Raw genomic sequence first — 18,799 nt, forward strand, 5'->3', positions numbered from 1 at the left:
TTTTAATTTATTGGGTCTCTTAAAAAAAGTTTTTGTTTTATTTTGTTTTGTTTTTCTTTTTTCCATCTTTTTAATTACCTTTTGATGATTCTCTTGAGTTCTGTGCTTGGGCATCAATTTTTTTCTGTTCAGGTCTGGTCTTTTCTTTACAAATGCTTGGAATTCTTCTATTTTGTTAAATGACCATACTTTCCTCTGTAAGAATATAGTCAGTTTTGCTGAGTAGTTGATTCTTGGTTGTAGACCTACTTCCCTTGCTTCCTGGAATATCATATTCCATGCCTTTTCAGTTCTTCAGTGTAGATGCAGCCAGATCCCGTGTTATCCTCACTGTGGTTCCATGGTATCTGAATGACTTCTTCTTACTTCTTAGCATCCTGTAATATTTTTTCCTTCTTCTGATAGTTCTTGAATTTGGCCATAACATTCCTGGCTGTTGTCCATTGAGGATTAAGTACAGGCGATGATCTGTGGATTCTTTCAATCTCCACTTTTCCCTCTTGTTCCAAAATATTGGGGCAGTTTTCTTGGATAATTTCCTGTAGTATGGTGTCCAGGCTTTTTCTTTTGTCATGGTCTTCTGGTAGACCAATGATTCTTAAATTGTCTCTACTAGAATGATTTTCTAAATCTTCTGTTTTGTGAATGAGATACTTCATACTTTGCTCAATTTTTTCATTCTTTTGGTTTAGTTTTATAGTGTCCTGCTGTCTTGTGAAGTCACTTGCTTCTAATTTTTGTATTCTGGTTCTTAAAGACTAGATTTCCTCCCTGGCTTCTTGGTCATCTTTCTTCTTCTGGTCAGATTTTCTTTGGAGGTCATCTTTCATCTCCTTTGCCTCATTTTGAAGCTGATTAATTTTGGCTTTCAAGACATTGTTTTCTGTTTCCAGATGGCTTATCTTGCAGTTGTCTTCAGCCTCTCTTAATTGCGTTTTGAATTATATTTGGAGTTCTTCCAGAGCCTGTATCCAATTCACTGGTTTTGTTTTTTTTGTTTGTTTGTTTTGTTTTGTTTTGTTTGGAGTTTCCTCATCCTTCTCTTATCTCTCTGCTATTTGTTCATTGCCTGTATAGAAGCTGTCAATTGTAATTTCTTTTTTCTTTTTCTGTTGTTTGCTCATATTTACTTCTTTTTTACTCCTCATTGTTGCCTGAGCTTTTGCTCCTCTCATTTTTTTTTTTGTTTTGGGCTGTTCTTTCCACCTTCACCCTTGGAGTTTTTTCAGTAAATCTCTCAGTATTGTCTGGGGGAGGGGTGTTGGAGCTTGAGCTACTCTGCCCTCTGGAAGCTTTGATGAGATTAAGTCTAGCAGTCTGTAGGGGTAGGGTTTTGGTGCTTTTGCTTCCTTGTCCTCTGGAGGCTTTGATGGGATTAGATCCAGCTGGGTTGCTGGATGTGCCTTGAGGCCAAAACCTCAGGAAGGAGGGTGGGGATATGAAGTGTCTTCACTGCTACAACTGCTGCCTGCCCACTCTGGGCTCTGTGTTTCTTCTCTATCTGCTTCCCCACTTCCTGTGTTGGACTCTCTGAGCCTGGCACAGCTTTGCCCACAATGTATTCCCTCCAATCCAGTGCCTTTTCCTGCCCAGAGGTGTCAAGTACCTCAGGAGGCTTAGAGCTCTAGGTGGGGGAGGGGTCCCAGGATTTTCCTTCTTCCTTCCCCTTAAATAGGAGTGTTTTTGAATTCCTTCTTTTGGGGGTGTATGCTGAGTCCAGCAGGAGGGTTCCTTGGCTCTGTCTTATTGTTTGGTTTGATTTTCAGTCCCCTAGGAGCATTTAATTTGTAATCGGTAAGGGAGGGTTGTCAGAGGTCTGAATGTTTGCTGCCTCTATTCCTCCATCTTGACTCTGCCTCTGTCATAGTCATCTTGCCCCTTTTTAACATATATTAAAATCACATCAAATCTTTTAACAAAATTTATCTGGGGCAGGAAATGGCAAACCACTCCTTCAGTATCTTTGCCACAAAACTCCCACAGGATCACAAAGAATCAGGCATGACTGAAAGAACAAACTATATATATATATATATATATATATATATATATGACCAGATCAGTCTCTGCCTTTATACTTCTAAGCCAAATTAGGCTTGATTTTTCTTTTGTTTGTCCTAGTTTTTACCATGTACTTGTCCTTGTTGAATTTCATGTTAAGTTACAATGACCAATATATTCTCCCTTTCTTATACCCAAAATGTTGCTAAATCATTGAAAACTAGCCATCCCTTGATACTATTAATGGGGCTAATAATTTTTCCAACAATTATTGAAAACAATTTGGAATTATGCTAAGGATGTGACTTTGAGCCAGAGATCCCTCAAGGAAGTCAAAGATAGAAAGAATGGTTCTATATGTCCTAAAATTTTAGAACATGAATATAATGACCAAATAAGTGGTGGTACATAAATGCAATGTCAAATGACTTTACTATGAGAAATGAGGACCAGAAATAACTCAAAGAAGCAAGGGAAGACTACTATGAAGTGAAAAATAATATAGTAAGCAGATCCAGGAAAATACATACATATATATATATATATGTACATATATAGCATATCTATACATATATATGAATGTATATTTTGCATAGAAATGCATAGAAAAACACACACAATGGTTACTACAACATGTAACCAGCAGGTCAACCAATGCTTTTCTCCTCAGAGATCATGATAGTGAAAACAAAGCTTCTTTCCTTTATGAAAGTCCAAAAGACAGTTTTGTGAGAGAACCACTATAGCAGGAGAAAACAGTCAGAGATAGAGACAGAGACAAAGACAAGGAAACACTACAGGTTTGCTACTGATTTATAAAAAGCCCGGTGTCTAGGCTGTTGCAAGGCAGGGAAATTATAGTCTCAAGGGCAGGTAAGCACCTCTGCCAGAACCTTCTTAGCCAACAGCTTCAATTTTAAGGATGGTTGTAGTCTAAAGAAGGAGGACAGGAATTCAGTGCATTTCTGTTGCTGCTGCTGCTACCCCCCGGTGACCTGATTAGAGATCAATAGAAAAGACTGAAGCTGAGTAATGGGGAAATAGCAGTAACCCAAATAGAAGGCTGGTTTGCCAAGAACCTCAGTGTTGACTCTTCCCTACCTTTATCTTACATCTATCTCTTTTATCCTATAGTATGTTCACTTTCTTTCTTTCTGTCTGTCTTTCCGTCTGTCTGTCTGTCTTCCTTCCTTCCTTCCTTCCTTCCTTCCTTCCTTCCTTCCTTCCTTCCTTCCTTCCTTCCTTCCTTTCTTTCTTCCTTCCTTTCCTTCCTTCCTTCCTTCCTTTCTTTCTTTCTTTCTTTCTTTCTTTCTTTCTTTCTTTCTTTCTTTCTTTCTTTCTTTCTTTCTTTCTTTCTTCTTTCTTTCTTTCTTTCTTTCTTTCTTTCTTTCTTTCTTTCTTTCTTTCTTTCTTTCTTTCTTTCTTTCTTTCTTTCTTTCTTTCTTTCTTTCTTTCTTTCTTTCTTTCTTTCTTTCTTTCTTTCTTCATCTTCTGTCTTAGAATCAATCCTATCAGATCCAAGGCAGAAGATCAGTAAAGGCTAAGGCATTGGAGTTAAGTGATTTGTCCAGCTAGGAAATGTCTGAGGACAAATTTGAACCCAGGACCTCTCCTCTCTAGGCCTGGCTCTCTTATTATTTGAGCTGTCTAACTGCCTTTGGTCTGTTTACTTTACAAATTTATATTTCCAATATATATTCTGAAGAGAAGCTAGTATCTTTAAGGGAAAGTAAATTTTATTAAGAACATCTGTACACAGAGAAGGAGGCTCTTCCTTCCCTGAAAAAATTCTGAAAAAAATAGCTGAGGGCTCCAAAGAAATTTAATTGAATGTTATTAAATCCTCCTGCCTCCATCCTCCACCAAAAATGGGGGAAATATTGAATCTAAACCAATGATTCTAGGCCAAGCTTGAGTCTTAAGAAAATTTTCAAAAGGAGCTGAAGACGACATATTCTTTCAACATTCTTCCATTTCTCCTTTTCTCCTGCCACTTTCCTCTGACTGTTTAAAAGTCTTCATCCCTCCTCTACCTCAAGAGTAGAATGGAGAACTGGGACGAAGGGAAAAGTCAATTCAAAAGATACCTGAAGGGAAGATTTATGAAAGAGTGAGTTTTGTCTACATAAGAGTAGGGACCAGGGAGCAAACATTCCCTAATCCCCATCCATTATTACAAATGTAAATCAAACCACTAGCAATAAAATCTTGAAACTGAACATTGATTATAATGCCCTAGGTCATTCTGAAGAAGAGAGATAACAAAATCCACATTCTTCTCTTTGCAAAGACAGAGGTCTATGGGTATAAAATATTGCATATGACATCACTCAGTTGAATATTAGTTAAATCTGATGAATCCATTTTTTCCTCTTTCTTTCTTATTCTTTATTATAATACAGCATGGCTCCCTTAGTAGGAGAGAGGGGAAGGATATATTTGGAAATGAAAGTGATATAAAGATAAAAAATGATAAACTGTTTTTCTAAGTAAATAAAATAATCCCTTAGGTGTAAGACTATAAATCTAGCTTTTTATTAAACTAAAAAGACAGTCTTCCAAATGTAATATTGCCTTTAGTCGCCTCTGTTCTGTCATATCAGAGATGATAGAAACTGGGGTCATAATCTAACATTGACTCTTCTGAGCAAGTTTTGGGGAGGAAGAACCATGCCAGTCTCTCTAGGAGAGGGTAATGGAAGCCCATGATTCTCATAAGTATTAATGTGTGTATCTATAACCAGTGCATGTCTGCCATCTTTGGCACAACTATTGACAACCTCTAGATGTATTGGGAACTATTAAATGGGCTTCACAGAAGAATCAGATGAGTTGGTGAATGCCCAGAGCATGTATTTGGTCCTTCATTTGGTCCAGCATTTAGAAAGGGAAGGACAAGAGGAAAGCACAAAGGGGCAAGGAAGATACACAATTTTGCTGTCAGTATCACAGGAGAAAAGAATCCATAAAAGTTCTTTGACAGGCTTCCCCCAGAGCTTGGTATATTATTACAAAAAAGTTGTCCCTGTTCCTCCTTGGATGTTTGGGTAGGATAACTCCCAACATCCCACCAGCTTAGCATTGGTAAGGCTTGGTGTTGTATGGGGACTTTGCTCAGATATGATTGATTTTCTGCTCTAGAAGTCACAGGCAGGTCAGTGTTTGTCATTAAGGTTGCTTAGGAAATAGAAGTTCCTATCCCAAAATATTCCAGAAAAGAAATTGGATACTTGGGAAAAAGTGACTTGACTAAGGTGGAAGCAGCAGAATGGAGAATGACCAAGCCTGAAAAACCAATATCGTACTTTCCTAAGTTGTAAGATAGAACTGAGTAAAAATCCTTGTTTAAATGAAGATAGTTTACATATCTTATTTTTCCTGTTATTATGACATGCTCCTGTATAGGAAAAATAAACCAAAGGGGTCTGTCATTATTTGCTCTTCAACAAAGTCATTGTGTTTGGGTACTAGGATCTTCTGGTTTTTTATGTGGTTGCTAAGCGATTGCTTGATTCTTTGTGCCCAGATAATGGTGTTAATGTTCTGCAATTACTTTGGTTCTAGTGTTGAGCAGATGAAATATAAAGGGGGAGGACAGTTGAAAGGGGTCATTAAAGGCTTTGACCAGACATTGTGCTTGGTACTGGGTACACAAAGGCAAAAATGAAAAGGGTCCCTGCTTAGAAGGAATTTACATTCTTCTGGGGGAGGGGAACAATGTGTTCACAGAGAAGAATATTTAAAGTATATAAGTGGGAGAGGATAGGAATGGAAGAAAAGACAGGAGCAGGAAATGACTAGAGTAGACCTGAATCTTAAATGGAGATAGGGATTCCAGGAAGCAAAGGGGAGAGAACTTTTCAGGAATGAGAGGTGTATGAAAATAAGTTATTTCAATTTGCTTGGTTGGTGAACTTCAATGGGCGGCCAGTCCAGTCTACCATTGTTTCTGAAGTCCTTTCACCTGGAGAGCTCCTGCCAGGATTGCCACCCTCTCTGGCATGTTCAAGTACACATGCCATCTGCCAGAGGATACCTCTCCATTTTTAAGAGGAGTATGTTGTTATCCCTTTTCCAGTTCTGTAGGACTAATCTTATTCTCTGTTTTTAAAATAGTAGTTTAAAAGGTAACAATGTGGGCAACTCGTTGGCTCAGTGTATAGAGTCAGGAAGACATCTTCCTAAGTTCAAATCTGGCCTCAGACACTTACGAGCTGTGGGACTCTGGACAAGTCTCTTTAACCCCATTTAACTCAGTTTCTTCATCTATAAAATGAGGCGGAGAAGGAAATAGCAAACCACTCCAGTATCTTTGCCAAGAAAACCCCAAATGGAGTAATGAACAGTGTAGAGAGGATTGAATAACAAAATTCCATTCATACTCTTCAACCTAAAGCTCCCAATGCTAGACCTTAAGAAGAAAAACAAGACATTGAAGAAACACTTCCACATACACCAAAGTATTTGAGGCAGCACTTTTTGTGGTAGGAAAGAATTGGAAACAAAGTGAGCACCCCTTAGGTGGTTAGGGAATGGCTATACAAACTGGGGAGCATGAATGTAGTGGGATTTTATTATAGTATAAGAAACAATGAATATGGAAATTTCAGAGAAGCATGGGAAGATTTATATGAAGACACAAGATCAAGTAAGCAGAACCAGGACGCAATATATATGATGACAATATAAACTATAGGAACAAAAATACAAAGCTGATCACTGTACAGTTGTAAGAACTAAGACTAGCCTGGAAGTAGAACTGTGGAAAGGCACCACTCTCTGTTCATGGTAGAGGGAGGAGTCCATAAATATGAAATGTTGCCTCTGCTGTCAGATTAGGAGTTGTTTGGTTTTGTGGAACTCTTTCCCCTCCCTCCTACTTTGAATGGCTCTCAGAATAGAAAACAAAGGAGAGGGACCGAATGTCTTAACAAAAAGCATTAGTAAAAAATGTTCAAATCAAATAGAACAGTTACTGACTTGAAGTGGACTTAATTACCTTAGGTGGGGATCCTTAATGTCATACTGAGATAGACACTTCCACTTTTGTCCAAATTCTCTCTTCTTCTGTCTGGTTAGAAACACTACAGAGTGTGTCTTTGGGGAAATGAATTCTTAGGTGGCCCGTCTTATTATTGTGTTGTTGTCCCATCATTTTCATTTATATCTGACTCTTTGTGACCCCGTTTGGGGTTTTCTTGGCAACGATACTACAGTGGTTTGCCATTTCCTTCTCTAGCTCATTTGACAGTTGAGGAAGTGAGGCAAAGACTCTTAAGTGACTTGTCCAGGGTCACATAGCTAACATGTGTTGGTGTTTCAAAACCACTCTGCAGCTCTTCCTTTTGACCTGATTACCACACGCATATAGACAAAAAGATGGGCATTTTGGCCAAATGAGCTGACTATTTTCTTTTCTCCCTTTCAGATGGTGCTGTTGGCTAGGTGCGAGGGGCATTGCAGTCAGCCCTCCCGTTCTGAGCCTCTCGTCTCCTTCAGCACAGTCCTGAAGCAACCCTTCCGCTCTACCTGCCACTGCTGCCGGCCCCAGACCTCCAAACTGAAGGCTCTGCGGCTTCGCTGCTCTGGGGGAATGAGGCTCACAGCCACCTACCGGTACATCCTCTCCTGCCACTGTGAAGAGTGCAGTTCCTAAGACTTGCCCACTGCAGGCACGATGTAGGACTGGCTGGCATCGTGCATGTAGCTGTGGAGTTCTTGAGCCCTAGAAGATAACTGGCGCCATAACCCAACAGGACAATTTCTCCCAGTTGAGGCATTGGGAGTAGAAAGTAAATGGCTAGAGGCAGACAAGAAGCAACACTTACTTTCTGACCTGTCCTATCGGGTTTTACTAACAGACGTTACATGTTTGTTCATAAAGAGGAAAACACTGGGGATTGGTTTGGGCATCTTCCTTGTTTCCTCCTCTTTTCCCTACTCTACCTCCCCTTGGACCAAGTTCTTTCAGTAGTTCTAAAAAGTCATCTTTTCTCCACTTGGCTCTGAATGCTCTTTGTGTTTTCTACCCCTGAGTGCCAGTGGGGGAAAGAAGGCAAACCATGAGCTGCCATGCATCGGAAGACGCCGTGGAGGAAATGGTAGTGGCCAGAAGGAGACCCAAGCCTTGTCCGTGGAGTCTCCTCATGTTGTTTTCATCTCCATGTTCCATTGATCTTGATTCCGATTACTGCTGCTGCTGCTGCTGCTGCTGCTGCTAAAAGTTGTCACTTGTCTATTGCAAACACGGAGTATGTGGACATGCTTGACCAAGTTTAGCTGGCATTAAAAATAACTAACAAGAAAACTCAGGCTCTCTTTTGGGAAGCTGGAACGTGTAGACCTTGACAACTACCTGGCTCATTTAGGAATGGCTTGGGGCAAACATAATGATTTTAATATATATATGTATATACATATGTGTGTATATATATGCATATATATGTGCATTTATCTGTAGGAAATCATAAATAAATTATGGCTGTCATCAGCCATTTATGTGTAAGGGCAGAATTTCAAAAACCTGCACAGATGCATGTGGAATAGTTATAGTCATGTATACAGATGCCACTTCAGATATCAACCAATATGTATGTGCTCTATGGCTTAAGCAGCTCTATTTGTATGTTCTCGAATCTTCCCCTCGTCTTTATGAGACTTAGGGGCCCTACCGGGTGCCATATTGGTAGACTAACTCAGCTCCCATTTCAGTTTTCAAACACTTGACCAACAGATGCTTTGATGTTTGAGGTAATTATTACAGCCAATTGGAGCTGTCATCAGATCTGTTAAATCAGAAATCCTTCATTTTAAGGAAAAATAAACTCTCCCAGGATGGATAACTGGAAAGAACGTTTTTCCGTAATCTCGTCCAAATCACTTATTTTACTAATGAAGAAGCTGAGGCCAAGAAACTCTAAGTGATTTGCCCAAGGCCATGCAATCAGTGACTAGCTAAATCTGAATTCAAACCCAGATCATCTGACTAGCTATGTGGTGTTCTTTCTCTATAACACTGTATCCCACAATGGATTCTTTACTCAGAGTATTACAGACTTAGCCCATCATTCAAGTTTGAGGTTTAAAATTCAATAAGTCCTTGGTGGACCATAAAATCCACTTTAAAATACTTTACTAATTTAATAATTAAAATAACACACTTGAAAAGAATACAAGGTTAAAATAAAACACGATTTGTTTCTCCTGCAAAATCAACAACAAATAGGCAAAGGCATTTCCAGAGGACTTCAAACCCCCACAGGGAGCATCCTCTCAGCACCCTCCACCCCACCCTGCTAGGAAAGGCCTTTTATTGTTTTCAAACTGCAGAAAACCCAGATCTCCCTAAGAGACCAGCCTAATTCACCTGACTGCAGAGGTTCTTAACCTTTCGTTGCATCATGGAATGTTTTGAAATGTATAAAATAAATACATAGGATTACAAACCAAACCAAAGGTACTAAAGTAAAGGTGAAAATAAAGGTGTCTTCTTTCCCATTCAAATTCCCAGAGCCCTTGAAGTCTCTATGGATTCCTTAGTAGGTCTGTGAACTCTAGGGTAAGAAGCCCAGAAAGAATAACTGACTAGGTGGGACAGCCAGGGGAAGGGAAACAGAAAAAGAAGGGGGGGTCCCCCAAAACAGTCCCACAAGCTGCACACAGAGGTACAAGCCCACCCTCAGAAAACCCTGGGTAGAGCAAGCTCCTCACCTTCCCTCAAAGATAATCCTCTAGCCTAGAGCCACCCTTCACTCCAGATGTCCACTTAGAAACATTACAAGCTCCATTACTCAAATATTCTTCACTTTTCTATTGTGAAAGTGTTTCATTTCCCACCTAAGGATCTATCCAGATATTCACCATGACATTCAATGCCATTAATAGCATAGATACTGCCCAAGAATCTCTGGAGAAAAGGGAGAAATGGGTGGGCTAGGACACACACTAGTTATTTCTGCGATTAATAGATTGGGGGGGGGAGTGCTTTTGTTTTCTTTTAATGAGGGGCTGAGTTGATAGGCTTACAAAAGTTTGCTTTGGCACTAAGAATGAAAACCACTGAAGGTAATTTTCAAAATGGAAGGCGTCTTAGAATATTCAAGAATAGTAGTGAAGTTCTTTCAGTTTACTACAGTGCATAAATCTTGAACCCTTTAAGCTTTTTCAAAGTGATTTCTTCACAATAGGCTTGTGAGTGTCCTCCCTCTACAGATTAGGGGGCAGATCAAGGACTGGAATCTTGGTTTCCTGGCTTTGACAGCAATACTCCTATCATTACAATAAAAGATAAGTTTATATTTATAAAATATTTGAAGATTTTTCAAATAATCTCTTTACACACATTTCCTTTGATCTTCACAACAACTCTTTGAGATAGATACTATTAGTATTCCAGTTTTAGGGGAGCACAGTGAATCTCAGAGAAGTTAAGGGACTCAGTCATCCCACTGATAGTATCTAAGACAGAATTTGGAACCAAGGCTTCTCAACTTCAACTGCAGGATGCTATCAATGATGTCATTCTACCTGTATATCACTTATCACCCTATCTCTCAATTCCTGTCCATTCAAGGATGTATGTTCAAGAAATACCTGAAGAACCACTAGGGCATTTGGGGATTCAGTGGTATTTCTCAGGATTATGAAAAGTAGCCATATTCAACAAGATTAGTAAAAGCACTAACTCCTCCTTGATAAATGACTTGTCAACTAAATTCCAAAGTATACTATATCACACATACAGAGATGTATTTTATATAGAGATATCACATACAGAGTTAAAATATTAAAAAGGAAATATTCCTATTTTAAACTAAAAAATTCCAGTTGTAAATCAGTGAAATGAATATTCTTTCCCCCTTGGGCAGGTCCCAGTATGATCTGCTAGCAGTTGTGACTGTGTGAACAGGAGAGAAGGACAGGAAAGAAGTTTCAAATGAAAAATTCAGGAATAAACCATGGGAAGAAGAAGAATTTGAAAAAGCAAGATTTTGCTACTTTATGAATTATTAAAATATTAAATTAATATTAAAAGCTCCTTTGAGAAGGAAAGAACCTTCCATATTAAACTATCTGATTTCAGGATGTCTTAGATGAAGACATCCTAATACCAGATAGGTTGATTTGGGTTGAATCAGTCATAAGGTACTTTTAAAATATTTGTATGAAGCATTAATGAGCATGGGACCCTAGCCCTTTCTAAGGTATTAATTGGGATCCTTTTGAAGAAGATCCCAGATAAATAATCATAAACAAACAGTTTTTATGATCTTACTATGTGCCAGGAACTGGGCAATTTAAGGTCTGGGGTTAGTCAAAAGTCAAAAGATGGTCTCTTCCCTCAAGGAACTCACAATCTAATGGGGGAAGACAATTCAAAAAAAGAAGAAGAAGAAGAAGCTGACATGGAAGAAGGAAAGGGAGAGGAAGGGTACATGGTCCTAGGCATGATGAAGTTATTCAGCTATAGGAAAATTATGAGCTGCCTGCTCTTTGTTCCCTTCTTAAATGCAAGATCTGGACAGAACTCTCCATGTCCACCCTCCACCCCCTGCCTCAAGAACAGGAAAGAAAACACAAACATGAACAGCAGTAGGTTATATGGAAAAATAAAACTTGGATTTGGGGTCAGGGGAATAGGGTTCAAATGATAGTTTTGTTGAGAGCTAACTTTGTGACTCTGGGTATAGTTTTACCTTTCTGGGTGTCAGTTTACTCATCAGTAAAAAGAGAGTGGTGAACTGAATTACCTCCAGGATTCCTTCCAGCTCTAAACATATAATATGCTTGGAAACATTGTACAAGTAAGAAAAGCACTGATCTTATATTCAAAATCTCTAGTTTCATTACTGGCTTTCCCACTGTTCCCATTGGCTCTCCATTTTGTTGTTCAGTCTGACTTCATGTGAGCCATGGTTTCTTTTCTTATTTTTTTACTTTCCTCATTTTATTTATGTATTATGACTAACTTTAATTTCAGAATCACATATCCATACACTTATTTCTTTGCTTTTTTTCTCTTAAACTTAAATTCATGGATTATCAGAACAGACTCTAAATAAATATTTACCATGTCTGTGACATGAAACACACAGGAGATGTTTTTTAAAAAATATATCCATCTCTTTCCCTTATTCTCTCCCTCCTTTTCATAAATGCAGGTATCAAAACAATGTGGAACATCCTCTTCTTGTTACTAGTAGTAGTTGGTACCCAAACCTCTTCAAATCTTAAACAAAATTAGCAACAGTATTTATTGTAACTGCTACTTTAAACAATTTAAATTGCAGCTCTTTCACTAAGCGAGATGGACCCAGCTTGCCATTTATAATTTCCTTCTTGAGAAATTAGATGTCTAAAACATACATTACTCCACTGATACTTCTTGCCATGCGTTCATCTTGTAAAAGCTGAATTCCAATTGGAGCTTTCCAGGTTTATGCATAAATGATAGTGTCTTGATCAGAGGAAAAAAACATTGTGCGGCATTTTTCTTCCCATTGTGCCTGAAAACATAATGGGTGTACATATATTAAATATATTCTTACAGCAGTCCAGATCATGTGTACCACCTGGAATTCTTTTAATGTGTAGGTTGAGCCATAGTTTCTTGGCTCTTGAGATACTGGACTGGTTTGCTATTTCCTTTTTCAGGTCATTTTTCACAGGAGGAAATGGAGGCAAAAAGGATTGAGTGACCTGGCCAGGGTCACCCAGCTAGTTAGTGTCTGAGACGAGCTTTGAACGCCTATCTTCCTGACTCCAAGTCTGGTATTTTATACATTGTGCCACCTGTCTGTCCCTGAAAATTATTTGAGAAAAAGAATAAACATTTACACAGCACCTACTATACACCAGGCACTCTGCTAAACACTTTAAGTACATGTCATCTGATATTTGCAATACCCCTGCAAGGTAGGTATTGTTATTTTCCTCATTTTATGGTTGAGGAAACAGAGGTAAATAGAGCTTAAGTGACATACCGAGAATCAGACAATTTGAACTCAAGTCTTCCTGACTTCAGGCCCAGTGCTTTATCCATTGTTCCATTTAGCTGCCTCCAATATTAATGATTTATACTGAAGCACCATCAAAGAGCCGTAGATTATTTCTGTCAGATTAAGAAGAGGTGAGCTGTGACAAGGCTTTATCAAATTGAATTCCAAATAGAGCAAGTATTTATTTGAGAAAACTATTTTTAAAGTTGTTTTATTACACCTCAAATTTGCAAACACCCCACCTTTTCCTTTATTTTCATCTTCCTCCTTCACTCTTTTTCCTATTTGCGAATTTCCCAAATAACAGATGGACCAGGCAGGCGTCTTTGTTGTTGCAGGTAAGTGGATGAAAGACCTTTCTTTTGTTATCTACCCTGAAACGTTGTCTTCAGCTCAGAGGTATATGAAGCACCTGCTGAGTAAACCCTCCTATACACATGGTCAATCTCAAATCAAACTGCTTTGTTTTTGTTCCAGTAAAGAGAGAATCACAAATCCCACCTGCAAAGGAAATGCAGAGATTCTACTGCTGAAGTCAGATTCGGGCTTCTTATCTTGGCCAAAGATGCAGCCAGTTACTTTAGCAGCATCCGACATAGTTGAAAAAAGCAAAGTATTTTGAGAAGAAAAGGATCAGTCACTTCTGGTTGTTAGAGGTGCCTAGAAGGAAAAATACACAGAGACCCATGATTATTCTACTCCACAAGCACCTTCTCCTCCCTGTCTTTGGTAGCTTGCATCTTCTCCCATCCTGCTATCTCACTTTTCAGCTCTGGAACTATAAACAAATCAATACTGATATTTCTTCTAGACAAGATGACAATATTTTTCTTTATGGTTCCATACAAGTTTCCAAACTAAAAGACCTCACCAAGGTTCTACCCATAATTCCATCAAACCTCCTATACCTATTGACTCATTGAGAGCAGGCACATTTTTTTTAGTATCCCACGTACACCTTTTGGCACATAATAAGCATCCAATGAATGCTTTTTCCATTCATTTATCCTGAGTCTATCAACAGGAGCCAATCAAAGATGGGAGAGTACCTTAGAGGTTAATGTGTATTGTTATTGTTGTTGTTTTTAAAAACCATTACCTTCTATCTTAAAATCAATACTGTGAATTAATTCCAGGCAGAAGAGGGGTAAGGGCTAGGTAATATGATTTGTAACTTACCCAGAGTCACACACCTTGGGAAGTATTTGAAGCCATACTTGAACCCAAGTTCTCCATCCACTGAACTACCTAGTGTGTTTTATTAATTATTAATAATGTATTTTATTGATGATGCATCAATAGATCTTGTCTCTAAGATAAGAAAATAGGAAAGAAAGGAAGAATGGGGATCTAAGGATGATCATACCACTCAAAGCAATTGGAATCTCTCCCTCTCCTCTAATTCTCCAGGATAATCAAATCCTTTCTAACCTACCCAATTTAATTCAATCTCATTTCAATATAATTTAATTGAATCCTGTGGGGAACATAAAATCCTTATTAGGATTCAAGACTCTAAGCTCTCCATTGTTGTCTGTCATAGAGTGGCCATACTTCCAAGGGGTGCTGACTGTGGACCAAGACATTGCTGCATGTATGACTCATACAGCCATATTTTTTAACTTTTGGGACCTATGATTTTACCGTGATAAAGAACACTAAAAGAAAGACACTCTCTCTATCTATACTGATTCCATAATTCTTCTGAAACTGAGTCTTAAAGAGTCACTCAAGGTACTTGGAGGAAGCCCAGGGACTTGTCCAGGATCATAGCATGTCGCCAAACCCAGGTTTTCCAGGGTTCTTTATTCAATGCTGGCTTTCTGTACAACCTGGTCTTAATAAGGAACACATATGATAAGAAAAGGGAGGAAGTCAGAATTCATCCCTGACTAGAGACCTGTAGGAAGGAGGTAGACTTGGAGTCAGAAAGACTTGAGTTCAAATTTGATCTAGACACTTACTGGCCATGTTCCCTCTGGAAAATCATGTGGGGGGATCAAACTCTTTTCAATATACCAAAACACACGACCAAATACCAGTCCAGGGATAGAAAAAACTTAACTTGTTTCTCAGTAGCTGTATAAAAAATAGGGAAGCACAAACCTGGCTAATAACTACGTTTCACTAAATAAGAAAGGAAGATGGCAGCATAGGAAGTATCAAGAGGTGCTAAACAGGGTCCATACAATTTTGGCTTAAAATACTTTGATAACTGTCTTTCCATATAACTGATTTCTTTTCTGTTTTTTCCTAAATTTTCTTGCCTCTGACTTATAAACAGAAGTGTTATCTCTTGCCAGCCTATCTCTGTCCCAATGATAAGACAAACTTCAGTCCTCATATGTTCAAGTAATCTATTACACAAGAATGAGGAAGATGCCCATACAAAGAAATATCCAACGCAGCTTCTAGAGGACAAAGACCTTTGGACAGCCATTTTACAATGGACTCCTGAGACTAAGAAGCTAGTAAACAAGAAAGAAATGCCTGCTTCTTTGGGGAAAGCATTACACAAGTACTTAAGAGGATCTGCTCCTCAATTTTAATAGCAAGGGAGGGCACAGCTGGCTAGCAAGATATCAATTGCTGGTCAATTCCTATCACTCCAGCAAGACTGCATTGCATCAGTCTGCACTCATGGAGATGGAGCCTTTAGGTGGTGCTAATGTATCACTGAATTGTAGAACAGCTTTGCTGCAATAAATACAGAGTATGCATGAAAACCTTAGCTTAAAGGGGCCTCAAGTCTCTATCTACTAAATCCTTTGAATTAAAAATATGCCATATCTCCCAAGATCCTTGCACATACGTCTCTCTCTACACACACACACACACACACACACACACACACACACAATCGTTCAAGAAATACTCTTTTGATGCTGTGCAGTAGCCATGGCCATCTGTTTTGGTAATGATGAAATAACAAATAACCCCAGGGGGCAGTTTTCTTGCCAGCAATACTGTTCTTATGAATGTAAATGATCAGAATTCTAAATGACCTCCTCCTTTCAGACACCAGCTATAGACTGCCTTGAATCTGTTTTGCAATTAGCCTATGTGAAGCTGCTGCTGTTTATTTGGAAAGGCAGGATGATACAGCCAAGTTGTTTTTTTTTTCCACTTACTGCACCTGGGGAGCCATACATGGAGGGAGGGTTTATTTTTTAAAGAAAGACATGTTTAATTCCAGCATCTCCAGACTCTTCCCTCTCCTGACTTCTCCTCTTATTCTTGACCTTCAAATAGTTCTGGATATGGCTGCAAAAGGAAAGACTGGGTACCTCCCTCCCCCCAAAAATGCCTCCCATCAGGTGCTTTTGTGATTGTGATCCGGTGGTGGTGGTAGATAGATGGAGATGATCTCACTGGCATTTTTCTCTTGGGGTGTGTTGGTCACGTGCTTCATTTGGTGCTATTTTCCATCATTTCCAAAGTGGTTCCCTTTGGATCAGGGCACTACTGACCACCATTGCTGATATCAACTTCTTCCCAATTACATGGAACATCCTGTCCATGGATAAAATGAGTGAAACCACATAAAGCATAAAAGCTTTTGCTGCTAATAAGCCGTCATCTTGGCTCTGCCCAGAACATAAAGCCTAAAAGGAGGGAGGGAGAAACCATGCCAATCCTCCTGGCCTTCCTGATTTATTCCCCAAATAATCAAATATGCCAAATACAAGTCCAGCGATAGAAAATCTTTATTTCTCTGTAGCTATACAAAAAATAAGGAAGCACAGATCCAATTGATATACATGTTTCACTAAATACGAAAGGAAGGTGGGGACATAAGAAATACCAAAGATACTAGAGTCCATAAAACAGGTTTAAAAATACTTTGATAATTATTTCAATACAATTGGATTCTTTTATATTCATATGAATTTATTTTATTCATTTAAAACCTTACACTGAGAAGAGTCCATAGGCTTCCTCAACTGCCAAAGGGTTCCATAGCTAAAAAAATTTTGTTAAGAAATCCTGCCTAAGCAGAAGTAAGTTAGATAACCTCAATGGGACACGAGACATAGGTCTACAGCATAAGCTGAACTTGTACAAAGACTCAAGAGGTCAAGAGTATCTTTTTCCTATGGAAATACCACCCAATGGTCTTGGGCTCATGAAAATGTACCAAGTCTTTGTGGTACAAGTTGTTCCATACAATAAAAGGAAACACTAATATCTTTCAGTGGTCCAAAGGGAGAAAAATGAGGACAAATAATGAATGTTATTATTAAAATAAAATTGATCTCTGAAAGTAATTCATTCTCTCATCCTTTCAAGGTAACCAGCTATGTCAGAAGATTGGGGTTTTGATTTCGTGTGTTCAGCTGTAAAAGGAAGTGAACAAGTATGCGTTAGGCATTTATTATGTGCTATGTGCTGTGCTAAACACTTAACATTATCTCATTTGTTCCTCAGGACAACCTTCAAAGGTAGATACTATTGTTATTCCCATTTTACCCGTTCATTAGAGGTGAAATAACTTGGGAAAGGGTTCACTGCCAGTAAGTGTTCGATGTCAGGTTTGAACACAAGTTTTCCTGACTGCAGGCATAGTCCTCTATCCACTGTAGCATCTAACTGCCTAGCCAGATTAAATGGATGAAATTACTCCTTGCCTTTAAGCAAAGGGAAAAATCATATCTGTAACTCATTCTGAAGGCAAAAATAAATGAGCCTTGGATAAAATATTGTGGAAAACCTCATATCTCTTCCCAATAGGAATATCAAATGCCTCCTTAACCCATAAATTACCTGTGATTAAGTCAAAGTTTTTCTTTGGGGTTGCTCTTGAGGTATACCCTTTCACAATAATGAAGGATTTAATAAATTTAAAGTTGTTTTGAGAGGGAGTGGAGATTAAATAAATGTAACCGCAGGGATACCATTCCCTAATCCCCAACCAGAATAATTTTTTTCTCATCCAATATTGTAAAAAAAAAATCTCTATTGTTTAGGTTTGCATTCTAATGCTGATAGCTTTTCACCAAGAAAATTTATTTATTGAATACTGAAAATTTAGGTGTCAGTACTTTCAAGAATCCCCGACCTTTGATTTCTTTTTTTTTTTGGTCAATTTCGAACATTATTCCCTGGTTACAAAAATCATTTTCTATTTCGCCCTCCCCTCCCATAGTCGACACAACATTCCACTGGGTATTACATGTGTCTAATCAGAATCCATTTCCATATTGTTGGTATTTGCACTAAAATGTTCATTCAGAGTCTACATCCCCAAACGTATCCCCCTTGACCCATGCAATCAAGCAGTTGTTTTTTCTTTGGTGTTTTTACTCCCACAGGGTTTCCTCTGAATGTGGATAGTGTTTTTTCTCCTGTAACCCTCTGAGTTGTTCAGGATCACTGCATTACCACCAATGGGGGAGTCCATTACCTTCAATTGTACCACAGTGTATAAGTCTCTGTGTACAATGTTCTCCTGGTTCTGCTCCTCTCGCTCTGCATCACTTCCTGGAGGTCATTCCAGTCTCCATGGAATTCCTCCACTTTATTATTCCTTTTAGCACAATAGTACTCCATCACCAACATATACCACAGTTTGTTCAGCCATTCCCCAATTGATGGGCATCCCCTCGTTTAACAATTTTTGGCCACCACAAAGAGCACAGCTATGAATATTTTTGTACAAGACTTTTTCTCCATTATCTCTTTGGGGTACAGACACAGCAGTGCTATGGCTGGATCAAAGGGTAAACATTCTTTTATCGCCCTTTGTGCATAGTTCCAAATTGCCCTCCAGAATGGTTGGATCAGTTCACAACTCCACCAGC

At 38.7% G+C, this 18,799-nt stretch overlaps 1 protein-coding gene and 1 long non-coding RNA gene across 2 annotated transcripts in view; one reads left to right on the plus strand and one right to left on the minus strand.

Moving 5' to 3' along the window:
- Positions 1-8,308, plus strand: part of NDP (norrin cystine knot growth factor NDP) — a 61,789-nt gene extending 53,481 nt beyond the window's left edge. Inside the window, exon 3 of the mRNA XM_001366456.4 lies at positions 7,430-8,308. Within this exon, the coding sequence (XP_001366493.1) occupies positions 7,430-7,657 (228 nt within the window). The 3' untranslated portion in view covers positions 7,658-8,308. The remainder of the gene's footprint in view (positions 1-7,429) is intronic.
- Positions 8,309-9,673: 1,365 nt separating this feature from the next.
- Positions 9,674-14,165, minus strand: LOC103102792 (uncharacterized). The gene is made up of 3 exons (XR_008918295.1): positions 13,500-14,165; positions 12,984-13,111; positions 9,674-12,506 (listed from the first exon to the last, which is right to left on the minus strand). It is a non-coding gene; the product is annotated as an uncharacterized LOC103102792 (long non-coding RNA).
- Between the last annotated feature and the right edge of the window lie 4,634 nt (positions 14,166-18,799).

This window comes from Monodelphis domestica, chromosome 4 (genome assembly GCF_027887165.1).
Source record: "Monodelphis domestica isolate mMonDom1 chromosome 4, mMonDom1.pri, whole genome shotgun sequence".
NCBI classification, from domain to species: domain Eukaryota; kingdom Metazoa; phylum Chordata; class Mammalia; order Didelphimorphia; family Didelphidae; genus Monodelphis; species Monodelphis domestica.